Source organism: Maniola jurtina, chromosome 6, assembly GCF_905333055.1.
Source record: "Maniola jurtina chromosome 6, ilManJurt1.1, whole genome shotgun sequence".
In the NCBI taxonomy this organism is placed as follows: Eukaryota; Metazoa; Arthropoda; class Insecta; order Lepidoptera; family Nymphalidae; genus Maniola; species Maniola jurtina.
The window spans coordinates 15,090,266-15,108,985 of NC_060034.1; the positions used below are offsets into that span (position 1 = coordinate 15,090,266).

General features: G+C 37.3%; 2 protein-coding genes across 4 annotated transcripts; one reads left to right on the plus strand and one right to left on the minus strand.

Annotated features, from left to right (window-relative positions):
• Nucleotides 1-1,163: 1,163 nt before the first annotated feature.
• On the minus strand, nucleotides 1,164-6,699 carry LOC123866280 (facilitated trehalose transporter Tret1-like). The gene is made up of 4 exons (XM_045907733.1): nucleotides 6,676-6,699; nucleotides 6,030-6,165; nucleotides 4,815-5,579; nucleotides 1,164-1,252 (listed from the first exon to the last, which is right to left on the minus strand). The coding sequence occupies exons 1-4, from the start codon at nucleotides 6,697-6,699 to the stop codon at nucleotides 1,164-1,166; spliced, it is 1,014 nt and encodes a 337-aa protein (XP_045763689.1).
• A 1,440-nt stretch (nucleotides 6,700-8,139) lies between these two features.
• Nucleotides 8,140-11,360, plus strand: LOC123866484 (facilitated trehalose transporter Tret1-like). Of its 3 annotated transcripts, XM_045908083.1 has the most exons (4): nucleotides 8,143-8,183; nucleotides 8,883-8,964; nucleotides 9,379-9,514; nucleotides 9,904-11,360. In XM_045908083.1, the coding sequence occupies exons 2-4, from the start codon at nucleotides 8,941-8,943 to the stop codon at nucleotides 11,181-11,183; spliced, it is 1,440 nt and encodes a 479-aa protein (XP_045764039.1). In that variant the 5' UTR covers nucleotides 8,143-8,183; nucleotides 8,883-8,940; the 3' UTR covers nucleotides 11,184-11,360. The 3 variants fall into 3 exon arrangements, with proteins under 3 accessions (XP_045764040.1, XP_045764039.1, XP_045764038.1); XM_045908084.1 differs by lacking the exon at nucleotides 8,883-8,964 and having other exon boundaries at nucleotides 8,140-8,454; XM_045908082.1 differs by lacking the exon at nucleotides 8,143-8,183 and having other exon boundaries at nucleotides 8,562-8,964.
• Nucleotides 11,361-18,720: the final 7,360 nt, after the last annotated feature.

The following is an 18,720-nucleotide window of genomic DNA, read 5'->3' on the forward strand; positions in this document are numbered from 1 at the left end:
AAATGAAAGAGGAGAAAATTCTGAGTTCATAAATATAAATGTACAACAACATTAAAATATACCAAGCGACCAGTCAAGTGCAAGTCGAACTCACACACAAAATAACACGGCGACCATTTTGAAATTCGCCATCTTGGATTTGTTATTTGATGTAATAATTTTGTCATTGGTGGCAATAGACATGCACAGCATGTGAAAATGTACGGAACCCTAAACAATACAATTACAATGTTTTTAAATCTTCTTTAATATTTTCCTACATAATATCTTTAGTACCGAAATGTGTAGGTCAATATGGGTGCACTACGTCATGCACCTAACACCAAAATCGTTTGTTTCCGTTAATACTCTGGACATTAATAAGATAAGTGACCCCTGATGAGCTACATCCTATGATTACGAATTTTTTATGATAGAAAATTGCTGTCAAACATCTGGCTACATCATCTCGCACAATTGAATATTTAGCAAGTAGTAAATAAAAAAAATCACGACTGACTGGTTTCCAAAAAGACGAACTAAAAAGTAAATTTTTCACATTTGAAAATGGCATCATGCAGCCGACATATTGAATTTTATCAAAAAAATTATAGCTAGTGTAACTCGGGATCATATAAGAATTCTAACGATACCCTATACCTACATCTAAACCTGTTCAGGCATTTAAAAATTATTAGGAATAAAAAACTCACCATACATACACTCTGAAAACATTACACTCCTTTTTTGGCAGACATGTACAAGGAGCAACCGCCAAGTTAAACTGCTTACTTATTTTCAAAGACGTTACAAGTTGTTTCCTGTAACTCTTATAGCTCGTTCAGACAGGCTGCGTAAGCGTTGCATAAGCGTAGACGTAGCGCGTGCCGTTGCGTTGTGATGTATGGAACTGTATGAAACATGGCGCACCGCTTGCGTAAAGCGTGGACATATGCGTAACCCGGTGTGTTAGGGGTTTACGCGCGTCACTACGCACGTTTCACTTGTACGCAATTGGTGTGAATCGGCCTTTAGAGTTAGTGACCATTCATAACCCCAGGGAGTCTATTCATAGATCTCAGCCGAAACCCTATTACCAGATAGCACGATATACAATACAATCTTGATATGCGGTATCGCCCTACGCTTGTGTCAAGGGTTGGAATTGCAAGCAACAATGCTGTCTAAACCTGCAGCAATCTAGCTCGAATGGAACACACATCACTCCATTGAGGCAGGCGACAGTTCTGTGCACACAGCCGCACCTGGTAATCTACTAATCAAAGCCATTGTTACACGGAGTCTATGTCTAGATTCACCTAATTACTCACTCGCTTCAGTAATATTTGTGACACAAGGACCCCACGGATAGACAACTAAAAAGTTCCAATTTTAAATAAACAAATAATTCTCTTCAATTTATGTTTCTGTAGTATCTACCTTGGATCCCCAGCCTCGCTCCGAGAAACTCTTAGCAATCTGGGTAGTATACTTGGCTTTTGACACAATAGATGGAAACGCTTAGTACAGGATCTTGCTTGAATAAGGCATGAGTCTAAACTATCATTATTATAATCAACAACAAACTAGCTCGAATGGAACATATAACTCCATTGAGGCAGGCGACAGTTCTGTGCACACAGCCGTACCTAGTAATCTACTAATCAAAGCCATTGTTACACGGAGTCTATGTCTAGATTCACCTAATTACTCGCTCGCTTCAGTAATATTTGTGACACACGGTCACCTAAGACAGACAACTAAAAACTCCACAAAACAATATTAATTCTTATTCCATTTGGAATCACTGGACTATAAATGCAAAAGTGTTTTTGTGTGTTAGTTTATTGATTGTTGTCCTTCAATCGCGTCACACTGGAGCAACGGATCGACGCAATTTGCTGCAAGATGGTATAGATGCCCATAGGGGAAGATCGCCCATGCAATGGACCGAACAAATTAAGTCCGGTCCCTTGCACGAGTGTACCAGACTGTCAGCCAGCAGGGAGAAGTGGTAAATGCTCGTGAGGCGTATAACATCTGCCCACAAAGTCGTTGCTTCGTGATAACCACGACCACTTTGCCAAGAGTGATACGACGAAGAAGAAGAAGAATGTATAGACAAGTGACTATGCTACATTTTACCCCGAAGAATCAAAGAAATCAAAAACTATAAAGAAAAAAATCGATAGCTTCTTACCAACTACAATTCAAATCTTTTTAATACTAGGATTTTATTAACGACTTCAATTATTAATAAATTTTACTCAACGTTCTTAACGTATCTGTGTCACACTATCAAATCTGAAACTAGAAACTTCGACATTATTAGAAATTAGATGAACCGCACCACAGTCTCCAAATATTAGAGGCTATTATAACGACATGATTCATCATCATCATCAGTCAATAGACATCCACTTCCACAGCTGGACCTGAATCCAACTCCCTGCGACTCGTTTCATATTTGCCCACCTATTTCTCAACGCTGCGCTTTCTGGCGCAAGTTCACATTTTAATACCTTGGGAGTTGGGACTCTAACATCTATCAGTTTTTAGGGTTCCGTACCCGAAAAGGAAAAACGGAACCCTTATAGGATACTTCGTTGTCTGTCTGTCTGCTGGTTTGTCTGTCTGTGTGTTTATCTGTCTGTCTGACCGTCTGTTCGTATTTATTTTTATGCATATAGTTTTTGATTTATCGTGCAAAATGTCGGAAAAATACCCGAGTGCGGAACCCTTGGCCTCGGTGCGCGAGTCAGACTCGCACTTGGTCGGTTCAACTATGAACCGTGCACATTGCCACCAGGTCTGGTGCAGCTCTGGTTCTCCTACGGATCTCCTAATTTCTGATTTGATCATGTAGAGAAACTTCAAGCATAGCTCCCTCCGTCGCTAGCTGAGTGATTCTGGATCTTTCTTATAAAGCCCATAGTTAGCGACCATGTCTTGAATCCAAATGTCATCACTTGCAATATACACTGTTCGAAAACTTTGGTCTTCAAACACTGAGGCATTTTGGATGAGAATTAGATCTCGAAACTTCCCCAAGCGGCCCAGCCGAGTGATAAAGGGCTCTACGTGATTGCAGAGTACATTGACAAAGAACAAATTAGTATTAGATACCATTTCTATCACCTTATTTAAAGTTCTGTGGAACCAACTCTAGGTTTTATCCACGAAGTACTTTATAGTTTTATCTCGTTTTGCTCATCACGACGCAAGAGTTGAGCAAATGTTTGTCCAGTGTTAATTAAAACGATATTGCTTGGCCGTCGCAGGCTGCCCAGAAAAATACTCCGGTCTCGGACCGGGCGAGCGTAAAATTGATCTTTATTGCTATTTCTATTTTGATGGCAATCTCTTGGACGGTCTATTATTAGAGTGATACGTGATAGACAAGTGTAAATTAAAAATTTATAACACCCCCGACGATCCAAAGTATTTGAGTTTTCCAAAACATCATTTTCAAATAAATAATTATGTATTTAGGCAACGTCCATCTTGACAGCTTGACATTTGTCTATTGACATAATATTATGAACCTAACGGTTATCTAACCTTCTTTTCTACAAGAAAACTAGAAAAGAGCTGATAACTCTTAAACGGCTGAACCAATTTTTTTAGATTATAGCTAAGAACACTCTCGATCAAGCCACCTTTCAAACAAAAAAAACTAAATTAAAATCGGTTCATTCGTTTAGGCGCTACGATGCCACAGACAGATACACAGATACACAGATACACAGATACACAGATACACAGACACACAGATACACAGATACACACGTCAAACTTATAACACCCCTCTTTTTGGGTCGGGGGTTAAAAATAAAAGCATACTTAACTAAGTATTGGAATCAATTGAGTTTACCTTTGCTTGTGTCTAATTTAAGTCTGAGTTTGTTGTGGGCTCTTCTCAGACCTGGGCGCGTTTGGAACCCTCGTTGTTTTAGTTTTACGTTTACGTAATTAATTATCACTACTATATTTTCATCTTACAAATCTAACAATTCAGACGACCAAAAGGCTTACAATATTACTAATACTACTTTGAATAAATGAATTTGATTTGATTTGTCTAAAAAGTCCAAAATTAATCAAACTAAGATCTATAGTGAGTCGTTTGACTTTGCTCGGACGTAAGGGAGTTTTAATTTATTTATTTACTTTATTTATTTACACGCTTGTATGAAAAGTGAAATCTTAATGTACTTACTGTTTGCTATTATTTCTTTCAAAATCATAAATGTTTGGTAGGTAATTTAAAAAAACAATAATTAATTGTAGGTGCTAAGCGTTTAATTTACGTAAAGTATTTAAATTAAAATCTTCGTTCGCTTCTTCATCTATTGTTATATCTGGATCCTTAGTTTTTCTTACAAAATGTTCCTCTATGCTTTGCAATGTTTTGTTTCTAGTTTCCGGTATATATTTCCAAATCCATGTCAGACAAATGAATAAAATAAACGCATAAAGTAAAAAAATCCCGTGTGCCCCTAATTGCATAATTATGTATGGTACTACTTTGAGAGAAGTACTATAGGATACACTGATAAGTATAATATAAATTGATCCTGCCACGCCCCGGTGTCGTAAAGGTATAATTTCTATTGCATATCCAAAAGGTATCATAAATAGTGCTGTAGAAGAAAACACCATAAATCCCACTAAAAGATACAAAGAAATTGTCGAGTCGCCAGCTATTTTACCTATTTCTTGTAAGTATAAAACAATAGATAACGCTAATAAAAATAGTACAGAGAACGCTCCGCCTGTTATAACTATAGGTTTGTTGCCAAAATATTTTAGTAAGATTGGATTACTAGAAGTACCTATTATAAAAGCCATGTCTGTAACAATCATGGCAATAAACGCAGACTCACTATTTTCTATAACTTTACCAACGATATTGACCGTATATACAACTATCGTTAAGTTTCCGCTCCAATAGTAACAGCTAATTAGTACAAACATGTGAAAGATTGGCAAGTAAAAATCTCGACTGGTTATTTTTTTCCATACGATCCTCATTAGCGGTGTACTGCGCTTTGCGCTTTTGGCGGTCATTTCGGCACGCAAAAACTCCCTTTGAGCATTAAAGAGAGCATTCATCTCTTCAAGCGACTCTTTATTCTTGCCCCGTAGCCATATGAAGGATTTTTTACTCTCCTCAAACCTACCCCTGTAAGCCAGCCAGGCCGGCGACTCGGGCCAAATAAAACTAAAAATAATGCTCAATGCGAGCGGGAAGCACATAATTAGGCTTATTGTTTTCCAGTGAATGAAATTTCCCGCTGCGTGAACGACGAGTACAAAAATTGTTTGTGTGACACCGTACAGTACCATGCACTGATTTCTGATTCTCGGTTCGACCATTTCACTGATGATCATCATGCACAATAAGAGCAAGCTCTTATTGCCTGCGCCTTGGAAAATTTCGGCGATGATCATGGTAAGGGCGTTCTTTGCGAAGCATAGCATGATCCAGCCGACCAACACGGACAGGCAGCCGAGCCGGAAGCCCAGATGCCTGCCCCAACGCTGCGCTAGATATGCAATGATAATACTCGGAATACCGGCAAAGCCGTGAATAGAAGCTGAAAGAAAGAAAAAAGAACTTATAAAAAGACTTATCCTGACTGACTGACTAAACCATCAACACACAGCCTAAGCAACTGCTGGGGGTAAAATTCTAATTTAGAATGCACAGGTATAGCCCTTTCATATTAAGATACCGCACTTGATATAGTTATCTTGCTTTGAAAATTGAAAATATTAAAATTATTTGTTCATGAAAACATTTAATATTTTTTTTGTCATGTAATCACAAATTCACGGCTTTCAGATTTTTTCCTTTAGGTACTGGTGCTATAAGACTTACCTACCTGCCAAATTTCATGATTCTAGAATAACGGGAATGGACAGACGGACAGACATTATAATAAAGTAATCCTATAAGGGTTCTTTTTTCCTTTTGAGGTACGGAAAACTAAAAAATTACTTAGTTGTTTTTAAAAATCTGAGCAATCGAATAAGAGAAAATTTACCAATCCATGTTTCAGTATCCAGGTCAAGTTGTATCAGACTGTCGTTTCTTTTTAGCTGTTGTACCAAAATGCTGGGCAAACCCATCGTACCTCCTGTGGATATGGCTGCCAATATTGAGGAACTCACGACGAAAATCTGAAATCAACAATTTATTTCTGGAGTAATAATAATCTTAACTTTATCTGGTCTTTAGATTCTGGCCTCCTATACGGAGGGCCCGGTGTATGATTCTGAGCACCCACTACTAACATTTCGGAGCTATGCTCGTTTTAAGAGTGAAGGAAGCATCGTTCAGAAACCTGCATACCTAACAGTTAGCTATAATGTTCTCAAAGATGTGTGAAGTCTGCTAATCCGCACTTGGCCAACGTGGTTATCTATAATGGTCTGAACTCTTTATTCTGAGAAGAGACCCGTACCTACTCAGTATTGGGTCTGGAATCCCCGCAAAATTTTATTTGATTTTTCGCAATTTGTAAACTAATACGACAAACTAGGCTTATGGCATTCTAGTTGCGATAATGGTAGTATTCTACGTGTTTATATAAAAATCGATAAGGTCCGGTTTAAGAAATTAGCTCTAGTATCGACTAATTTGTGAGTTACAGTCTAGTATCGATACTAGAGCTAATTTCTTAAACTTACTTGGCGTAGTAACGGAATATTCATTTTGATGTGGTATTAGAGAGAAATAACGAAGGTCTGGCGCGCGCTGACTCTTAGTCCATATTATAATCCTTAGTTCTATCAAATATCGAAATCGGATACGATAAAAAACATCTTGCGTATTAAAATAATAGCTCACATTCATATATTTTCACAAAAAACATTCATTAGAAAATAAAGTACAATATTTCAACTTAACACTCACGACAGACTGTTTCACGACAATTTTTGATAATCATTTACAATTACGCAAATGAGCCTTTAACGAATCATTAATATTTATGAGTATTTTATTGTTGACTTGTTGTCCACCCGGCCTCGCACGGGTGGACTTACTTATTCTATAGACAAAATATATAAGTGTTATGTACCATAATATTATATTCTGTTTAGGTATGTATTATGATTAAAAGGTTACTTTTTAGCCATTATACTGATCTCCATTGAGGAGCATGACGGACCTCCATCTCCGAAACTATTCATCATTTCTTCATTAAAACATTGTGTAGGTATACCTTATAGTACAATTTTATTATAATTAAAGATAGCATACAAGCAGACAGACAGATACACTTTCACATTTATAATATTAGTATGTACCTACCTACTCAGTAAAATTATGATAGCGATAAACACTCGTCTTTAAATGCAGACTTATTTACGTAATTTTGATAAGGCATACCTAATAATATTATAATTGATGCTAAAAGCGGAAATAGCTTGGTGGCTTAAGACTTCGGTCTCCTATTCGGAGGGTCTGGGATTAGATCCTAGGCCTCTTTAGCTATTTGTAGTAACTTGCGTTTTAAGCAATTAAATATCAAACACAAGTCAGGTCGTGCATGGAGTACTGCAGTATGATGGCAAGTAGCGGCTCTGAATGCTGTTAATCGTCAAGCTAGGAGACTCATAGGCGAAGACTCTCCTTTGTTGGCGAAACTTCAAATTCTCGATCACCGCCGTAAGGTCGCCGACTTATCGGTGTTTGTTGGGGGAGTGTGCACAAGAACTTTTCGACCTGGTTCCTCCTTCACATTTTTACTATTGTACTGGGCATCGCCAAGGCACACGAGTAGACGCCAAGGTCTGCACCCGAACGTAGTCGAAATTCCACGGATACGTACGAAGCCATTTGCCTCCTCATTTCTAATTCGAACCGCTAGGATGTAGAAAGCCCTCCCAGCGTCAGTTTTCCTCTCCAATTATAATATGGGTACCTTCAAGTCAAGAGTGAATTGGCATTTTAAAAGCAAGCGCACACCATTTAAGGCTGCATCATCACTTGCTACCAGGTCTGATTGCAGCCAAGCACTAGTCTATAAATTAAAAAAAAAAAACTATTACACGCTATAGATACATACCTACCTATTATTAGTAATTTAATGTGAGGAAATATTATACAAGTATCTCGACAAGAATAGCATTAGTTTGCGTTAGGTTGGTACCACCGTAGCATTCTTATGCTCTGTCGCATAGTAATCAAACCGGTCGAAAACATAATATTACAATAATATCATAAAATTATGTCTAGTGAAAGCTGAGAGTGAAAAACCGCAGCAAATAAAAAAAATATGTCGAGAATTCCTGTGTATAATTAGTAATAAACGTGTTTGATACTTCTAGAGCAAAATCCTTACAGACCAGACCTTATACTTATTTTCTGAGAAACAAATCTGTGTTTTCTCAGAAAAGGGACACATCCGACATATTCTCACGGATGACGGAAAGAACTCGGATAACGGAAGTCGGAGCTAGTGGGTAAGCTACCATACGAACAGTTCTGACTCGAAACCATCGATGCTCGGAATGTATTTTCACGGATTCGGTTCGGATGCAGTGCGTAATCGTCCTTTCGGTTCGGATGCAGTGCGTAATCGTCCTTAGAGTTTACTATGTTTTTGTAGAGCTACAACCTAGAGACTTGTGATGAGCGGACAAACAGACAGACAGACAGACAGCAGAGTGGCTCCGTTTTTACCCTTTGGGTACGGACCCCTAACAACAAGTGACATTCTACGTAGTGTTGCAGATTTCTAAAAGCTCTAAATAATCACTCTCAGCTTACGTTCGACAGACTATATAATAATTATGTAAATTCGGCTATTGTGACTTTAAAAGTATGAAATGTCAATACGTCGGTGGCAGCAATTTAACCTTGCATTTTATTTATTAGTGTTTTGTTTTAGTTGAGTCTGGATAAGTTTTAATCCTCATAGTATATTTCTATGAAACAAAGCGAACAATATGAATATTCCATTGCTACGTCAAGTGAGTACCTAAATTTCAAACTGATTGATATAAAATTTATGTAAAAGCAAAGATCAAGGTTTTCTGTTTTGATTTATTTCTGAGGCCCGAAGTGTAACATTACAGCTAATACAATGATATTATATGCATTGAAGGACAGTATTTAATACCTATATTATGGAAGTGCACACGTTATGGTATAACTAACTCATTATGAAGACTTTACTTTTTGAACATATTTTTTAATTAGTGAAATGCAGCCCGCTGATAAACAGACGGACAGACGGACGGACGGACGGCGGAGGCTTAGTGATAGGGTCTCGTGGGCATCCTTCAGTTTCGGAACCCTAACAAACAAACATTAATTTGTATAACATATATTATAAGAAGATGTGTGTATAAAATGGGTGAAACTCGTGAAAACTTTAATTTCAGCTTTTCGTGGTGAGTTCGTCGTTACTCGCAGCCATCTCCACAGGAGGTGTTCTGGGTTTGCCCAGCGTTTTGGTGCAGCAGTTGAAATCGAATGACAGTCTGATACAAGTTGATCTGGACACAGAATCATGGATCGGTAATTTATTAATCCTTTCCAAAATTGTTTAAAAAACTGCTTTTGTGGCGTGTTTTTGATCGAGCGAAGTATCTGTCTTCTTGAGTGAATTTGCACTTGACTGTCTGTGAAGGCCTTATAACTTCTGAATTAATGAACGTAGGTCTAATCACTTCAAAACTATCATCATCATCATCATCGCGTGTCTTCTTCGAAACGATGTTTGGCGACCATCATCCGAAAAGCTTCTCTATTTAAAGCCATAAATATTGCCAAATAGATGGCATTTGCGGTTCCTTTGGTGCAGTAGATATTCATGGGCGGCGGTTATCACTTAACGTCAGGTGACCCACCTGCTCGTTAGCAAGCTATTTTTTTATTAAAAAGCGTTATTAATCTATCTATTTCAGCCTCTGTTCACGGGTTTGCCGGTGCTCCGAGCATTTTCATCCCATACCTGATGCAGCGTTGGGGCAGGCGGCTGGGATTCCGGGTATGCTGCCTCTCCGTGCTGATCGGCTGGATCATGTGCTGTTTCGCCAACAGCTCCCTTACTATAATCATCGCTGAAATCTTCCAAGGCGCTGGCGTCAAGAGCTTGCTCTTAGTCTGCATGATGATTATCAGCGAAATGGTTGAACCAAGGATCAGAAATCAATCTATAGTTCTGTACGGCGTCTTTCAAACGTTTCTCGTTCTATTCGTTCATACAATAGGAAACTTCATTCACTGGAAAACAATAAGCCTAATTATGTGCTTCCCGCTCGCATTGAGCATTATTTTCAGTTTTATTTGGCCCGAGTCGCCGGCCTGGCTGGCTTATAGAGGTAGGTTTGAGGAGAGTAGAAAATCCTTTACATGGCTACGGGGCAAAAATAAAGAGTCGCTTGAAGAGATGAATGCTCTCTTTAATGCTCAAAGGGAGTTTTTGCGCGCCGAAATGACCACCAAAACAGCAAAGCGCAGTACGCCACTAATGAAGAGCGTATGGCGAAAAATAACCACTCGAGATTTTTACATACCAATCTTTCATGTTTTTGTATTACTAACTTCTTATTACTGGAGTGGAAACTTGTTAATAGTCGTATACGCGATCAATATAGTTGGTAAAGTTATAGAAAATAGTGAGTCTGCTTTCATTGGCATGATTGTTATAGATATAGCTTTCATAATCGGTAATTTAAGTTGTCCGATTTTACTCAAATATTTTGGCAACAAACCTATACTTTTAACAGGCGGTGCGTTCTCTGTACTATTTTTATTAGGGCTATCTACTGTTTTATACTTACAAGAAATAGGTACAATCGCTGCCGACTCAATGCTTTGTTTATATCTTTTAGTGGGATTCATGGTGTTTTCTTCTACAGCACTCTATATGATTCCCTTTGGAGTAGCCACAGAAATTATACCCTTACGACACCGGGGGGTGGCAGGATCAATTTATATTGCATTAATGAGCATATTCTACACTAGTTCTCTTAAAATAGTACCATTGCTGATCATGCATTTAGGAATATACGGGATATTTTTACTTTATGCGATAATTTTAATATTCTGTCTGGCATGGATTTGGAAATACATACCGGAAACTAGAAACAAAACATTGCAAAGCATAGAGGAACATTTTGTTAGAAACTCTAAAGATCCAGATATAGCAATAGGTGAAGAAATTGACGAAAACTTTCTTTAAGGATTTTGGTGTTTTTTATAATAAAATACTGATCTAACGCGTTTTTTTCAGACTATCTACCTAAAAAAGGAGTATAATATTTTCAGAATTCCAATAGATGTAATGTATGTGAGTTTCTTTGTTTCACTATAACTTCTAAACGCCAGAACTTTGGATGTGTGGGGTATCGTTAGAAGGCATAGATATGTAAGAAACACATCGTCCCGAGTGATACTGGCTAGGTATATTTTTTTTTTGAAAAAATAATAATATGGCAGAGCAGTCGTGTTTTTTAATTTGTTTACCTACTTACTTTTTGTTTCATCTCTGCGTTGTAATTATTATTACTGAGGCTTGTGATCCCTTCAATAATAATTACTGCAATTATAATTAACAAGCATCTATTGTCAGTGAGAAATTACGGAAATTACGCATCAGAATGTCAGAGCTATACAAATGAAGTCTCTAATTACAGAATTCACTAATTAGAAGACTCGCAAGTTGCTAGAGCTGTTATCGAGAGCGTAGCGTTTGGAGCAATAGAGCCTATGAATAGATAAATACTAGTAGCAGTAGTCATGTGAAAATAACCCGTGATAGCGCGCTATGTCCAGCTATGGTGACGAGTGATTGCTTAATTTGTTGAAAATATCTAGGAAACCATAAAAAAATACCACAACATTGCTAAAAAATGAATGTATTATTTTCAGGGTTCATGTGTGTACTGTGTACATGTGATTTGTGCATTGTGTCTTTACTCCGCCATAAATTCTTAGTGCCTGAACAGATTTGTATAGTATTCTATGATATCACTGGATTTGTTTAGTAAAGTAGTCTAATTGAATTGTCGTTTTAACATCTCTCGGAAGATAGCCATATCCCTAATAGCCAACTTTCGGTTTATGCCATTCTGCTGCGACAGATACGACGATCTCAATTGATTTTATCAATTTCTACAAAAAATATACAGTTTCGATAACAGCTTTTAGCAAAAACGTGGTGCTAGCTCTAAAAGGTAAAAATTGCATTTATTTGTGATCAGTCAGCGCCGCTCGTGACATTTCGCAAACGTCACTTTGGGCCAATTCAATAAACCAACTGCAGTGCCGTGGACGTTTCAAATTCGTTATTCTAAGGTGACCACCGCCGCTCGTGGCCCGGCCTCATGTTTTATTAATACGCCTGCTTCAGCTTCCCAGTACCAATATATTATGTGGGGAAAAATAGCTGCAGTTTGAGTCTCCTAACTACTTATACACTCCTGGAATTTTTCATGAAGCTTTCGTTTTCGTCAAATAGCAATATAAAAATTAATTCTATGTATATTTTGCTAGACGTGCGTATTCTACCAACTCTCACATAATATTAATATGGTTGCTCAGACTTTGACCCTAACAAACTATGAAAAGTCCAGGCTTAAGATAAGCCAAAGAGGTATGGAATGCAGTATACTTGAATTACGTAAAGAGTTCTGATATACGTTCTAAAACGCGAATAGCCAACATTGGTCTTGTGGGCAGGTTATTGTGAGCTGTATGTCAGATGACTTGTAGGCAAAATCTGCTTCGTTCTGGACTCCACAGAATCATCCACGTCAGCGTAGTAAGCCAAGACGACGCCGACGATGGCGTGAAGAGGTACAGAGTAGGGAGTGGTGGAAAAATCGGAATGCGGTCTTTGCCCAGTCATATACAGGCAATTTTTTTTTTTAAGAATATTAGACATGCCAAACATGACTCATACTCCCCTTTCTCCTCCAATTAAACGTAAAGCTTGTGCCAGGAGTGGGTACGACAATAGTGCAACGGGTGGGGTTTGAACCGCCGACCTTTCGGAATTCAGTCCGCTCCTCAACCCTTGAGCTATCGAGGCTCTAATTAATTAGCTCTAGATTTGATTAGATTATACATTGATGTTGGACCCACGCTATCCCTTTCGTATTTATAATATTAGTGTGATAAAAGGCTTTTAAAAATAAAGAACGATACCGACTTTAAAGAAAGTACAGCTCTTCCCAAGTGTTGAACAAATAGATACAGAAGCCAGAAAAGTCCGTTTAAGCAACGCTAAGCTAGATAGTGTCGTGTTGATTTGGTTCCGTGCAAATTTGCATTTTAAGGATTATCCAACGCTTGCAGAATCGTCCTACGCAAATGTTTGTGTTGACCGAAACCGTCTGTTAATAATTGTACTAAAACAGCACTCCCTCGTAGGTTGTGTAAACCTTCTGTTCAGCGCAAAAATGCAGCCAGTATTCTTGGCACCATTCCACGAGGGTACAATTTGTACTGTGGATTAAACTAACGATAAGTTTTATTTAAAATTTTCAATTGCAAAAATTAGGTCCATAGGTTTTATTTGACATTATAGAGCACTAGAGGATGCCCGCGACTTCGTCCGCGTGTATCTAGGTTTTTGAAGATCCCGTGGGAACTGTTTGATTTTCCGGGATAAAAAGTAGCTTATATCCGTCCCCGGGATATAAGCTAACCCTGTACCAAATTTTGTTAGAATCGGTTACACTGTTAGGCAGTGAAAGACAGATAGACAGACAGACAGACACACTTTCGCATTTATAATATTAGTATGGATAGTATGGATTGAAAGACCCCCAACTAAGTGGACTTGCGATTTCAAGTGAATCGCTGGGAGCCGCTGATAAACAACTGTGTTGATCCTTGCAAATGATTTATTGAGATATATTGAAACCTATTTATCAGATGAGATGACGAAACTACACTACCTTCTGCTATTACACGCTCGAGGCATCTTGCTGTGCTATATCAAGTGCCTAATATAATATGTATTATTGTTTCGCTAAATCCATTGAAAATTTAAACAAAGTCAACCAATATAGTAACTTTGCTATACCTACTCCCGACTAGCAACCTTCATATACCTAAATAATACACCTACCTACGCGTTGTATCGAACGGAAAACTGCGATTCGGATGCCATCGGTGTCCCGGCCTGCCAAAGGTATAACTGAATATGATAATGCCACTTTTACATAGCACTACTGTTATCACGTGGCTCTCTTTATCTTCATCCAGATTTTCACTGAGACAATGTGTTGAGATATTTAAATCTCAGAGGAGATGAGATCATGAGGATTGACAGACTTCACATACCTACCTGAAGAATTACCAGACATGCAGCCTTCGTCATAATGTTTTCCTTTACCGTTAAAACAAGTGATATTTTATTGCTAAATAATAATATGATTGCCTTAGAGTTTCCATTTGAACCAGTGGTTAAGTGTTGAAATGTCCACAAGATATTTTTTTTATTCAAGTACAAGACGTTAGCCCTTGACTGCAATCTCACCTGGTGGTAAGTGATGATGCAGTCTAAGATGGAAGCGGGCTAACCTGGAAAAGGGTACAGCAGTTTTCATCTCCTTTGGTTTCTACACGACATCGTACAGGAACGCTAAATCGTTTGGCGGTACGGCTTTTCTAGTAGGGTAACTAGCCACGGCCGAACCCTTCCACCAGACCAGACCAGAGAAATTATAAAATTCCAAATCCTGCCGGGAATCGAACCCGGGACCTCCCACTAATAAGACCACAGCGCTTACCAGTGTACCAAGGACTAGGGAGGCTACTAAAATATAATATTCGTCATGTTGGCTCACGTGAACTAAATATTTCTCAAATTTTTTTTTTAACTTTCGATTTTTATTTCAATTTGTACTATGCGCTGCACGTACAAACAAATAAATATACAAACTATTACCACTGTACGATAGTTGAGATAAAACCGATGTACAGACGAACAAAAGCTCTTTACATAACAGTATTTTGATATTCCAGCGAGCAAATATGTAGCGCACTCACCTCCACGGATGCAACGGTAGAATAAAAATTGGCATATTATTGTTGTACCCGTATCTAGTCCTCCTTTAGTACCCACGTACCTACGAGTATGTATACTTGATATTTTCTTTGGATAATCCTTATATTCGTATATTCTCATTCCACTTTACATAATACAATAACTTGGAAGTTCATGAGGCGAGTTCGAATAGGATATCTACAAACATACTTTGTTCAGGAAGTCGAGCTTAACATAGGGTGTTCTCTCTTGCACAATTGTATAGAATTGAAAAGGACGAATAATGATCGTGATTGGTCGCGGGTGTGACATTTTCCCTAAATATAAGTGTGTGTTTAAATTGCTCACTTTGGCTGTGCCTTCCTCCGTACGATATCGAAAACAAATATGTAAATTTATAAGTCATTTATTGACATAGGAACTCATGCATAAGGAGAAATAAAAAAACTTTAATGAAACAAAAAAAAAATACAATAAAGAGCCTCGCTTCACGACTTTTCGTTTGTGCACTTTATGACTGGGCACATTGTAGAACTTAAAGCCAATTCAAAAAACTTTATTACCTTAGGTAGATCGCCATTAAAAAATATATGCCCTACATGAAATTAATTAACGAGCATAAGTGAACCACCAAGGAAATGAAAACAACCCTTTTTAACTCCACATTCACAGTTTAACCCTAGCCCCATAAAAAACTATAGGTCCATAAGACCGCGGCAACCCTAAAGTAGAAAACATACAAAATAAAACTCATTCCGTATGAAAAGAAGTAGGGTTAGCAGGTGCGATAAGAGTTGCACTCTCATTAAACTCCGTGCCATTAATTATTTTTATACAACTTTACGCTAATCTTCTCTCTAAACTTGTAGGATATAGAGTCTAAGTTTTCTTGGTATGAATTTATAAACACTTTTATAATAAAAACACATAGGGTTAAGACTTAAGAGCAATGTTTAAATAAAATACTAATAGCTATTTACATTATTCCAGTAGCAATCCAGTTCAGTCACTAAACTAAATAAGGGTTATATCAAACAAAAATCGTTTTCTACGAAGCTATTATAATTAGTATGACAGAACATCAAGTTGTAAGCAAAAACGAGTTGTAGCACGTAATTTTTTTTTTTCAGAAAGACCCGTCTAGTAATTTCGGCGATAATAATATTATAATGCAATTGTTTTCTTCTGGTGGAACACATAGCTATGGCTAGTTACTATTGTCAAAGCAATGCCACCGATGCCGTGTAGAAACTAGAAGCCTCTTCCGAGTTACGCCGCTTCCACCTTGACTGCCTAGATCATTACTTACTTCTAGGCGATATCGCAATTAGGTACTAATTAAGTGCTAATTTGTCATCAACACAAACGATAGTAAAAAGTGCTTTGATATTAGTGCAGTGGACGAAATACAGTGGGATTTTTTTTCTATTTATTTAGGAAATATTGGGTTGGCGCTCTATATTTAATCTATTGTACTCTATCAATTGTGACTGGAATAGTTAATTGATATAGCTATATTATTCCTTAGTTGGGATAACTCATGTCAATCGACCTAGCAACTGGAGTAATGTGAAACGGGCATTATAAAAAGCCCTAACACCAGTGACCTGGAATATAAAATTAAAATACCCTAGACTAGCTTTACAAATTAAATTCGCCGAACCTATTTGAGTTTGAACTTTTTTATTCATTAAGGTCAAGTGGGGTAAGAGAAACATACTTTACTGGTTTGTGAACATTTTGGCCTTCAGCTATCAAAATTATACATTTATTTCGATATTAATTGAAACAAATCTTCGCTTTTGAAATATACTAACATTTTTTTTGATACAGAACTAGATTGTTCGTATAATTACGGCACAATTTAGCAACAAAGCTAGGTCATAAAAATGTTCCTCTTACCCGAGATTTGGGGTAAGAGGAACACTCGATACTTTTAAGTAATAACTTGTGTTTTTAAGTGTTTATATAGCATGTATTAAATTTTTTTTTGAGTTAAGGGAATGAAAACCTTACCTCGTTAAAAATAAGGTCTTATTTAGGCTGATAGGATACAAAAACGAAATTTGGGGTAACAGGAACATATAGGTAAGGTCAGAGGTGCTAAACTTTTTCTGGTATTAAATGAACGTATTAAAAACTAGCTTTCCGCCCGCGACTTCATCCGCGTTTTGGTTATATCGCGCTTGGCACAATTTTTCAAAACATGAACCCCCTTTAGTGTCCCGTGATCGGTTAAAATGAAGCCTATGCCCCTAGCCCCGGGTGTCAAGCTACCTACCTTCCAAATTTCTTAAGATTGGTTCAGTGGTTTAGGCGTGGAAACGCAACAGACAGACAGACAGACATACAGACAGACAGACTGACAGACAGACAGACAGAAAGACAGAGTTTCGCTTTTATAATATTGGTCGGAATAGTTGGGATAGAAATGTATTCTAAAAACAGATATGGTTTTAGTAAATTTCTTTACTTAATTACAATTTAAAAAATTAACTCGTAAGAAACAAAACAAACTTCTAACAATTTTGAACTTTTCTCACTTTGGCCTATACGCGTAATTGTAAACAACAATGTATCACAACAAAAATACTGTCACAAACAATAACATTCGTAGTGAAATATAAACTATAACATAATGTTTTGAAATATAACTATAACATAATGTTTTGAGGCTGCATAACCTGACAAAGCGCCACTTTTAACGGCCCTAACTGCTTCTAATAGTTTTTCTTTCGGATAAGAACTTCTATCGGTCTTTTTTTCGTAAGCTCGATGCATTTTGCTTTTTCTGTAACAAATAAACAGTTAAACAAATCATGGCTATTTACGGAACGTGTTATACCGGCTGACTTTCAAGTCCTGGCCAAAATTTGTAGGATAAACCTTAACCTTTTGTATGGGACCAACTTTCGTACTCGAAAAAAAAAATCTACTAAGTATTTCATACATTTTGGTCACAGCTGATCGATACTTTTGTATGGAATAGCTGACTTTTTATTTAGAAAAAGTTGTTCATATTCATAGGTAGGTTTATCCTACAAATCTTGGCCAGTACTTAAAAGTCAGCCGGTATTTTAGTGGATTTTAAAAATGTTTGTTACCCCCTGAAACCGGGAAAGAGGAACATATGTTTCTCTTAACCTAGTACAGCCGTTCCTCTTTCCCAGCTTGCCATTTTGAAGGTTATGTTTTTATTGACATCGAAAAAGCACTAAAAACACACACTACAAACAATACAATACGTAGAAAATAAAGATTAAACGTAATAATTACACTTACCATAGCAATCAACCGCAAAACTGATGTTTTAATATTTTAATAACACAAACAAGGAACGCCGCTAGGTCTTGGTTTTTTTAGTTTGACAACTGATTTTTTTTCTCTCTTTTACTCGCTTATCTGCCGTGTTGTAGCGCCATCTATCCAAGAATATATAAACTACGCCTAATACTGTTATATCAACGTAGTGACCATAGAGCTCGCCGTTATAGTTTTCTTTTTACTAGTTACAGTTTCTCTTCCCCCCGCGTCCCTCTTACCCCACCTGACCTTATATTTCATTGAGCAAATATTAGAACCATTGTTAGAAAGCTGTAAAAGTTATTCGCAAATTAAATGTAAAATTCCATATACCTACGCATATTTAATAAAAACTTTTGTATTTTCATTTTTATATCAAAATGAGCGGTTTAATATGTTCTCTCCGTAATTTCATGTT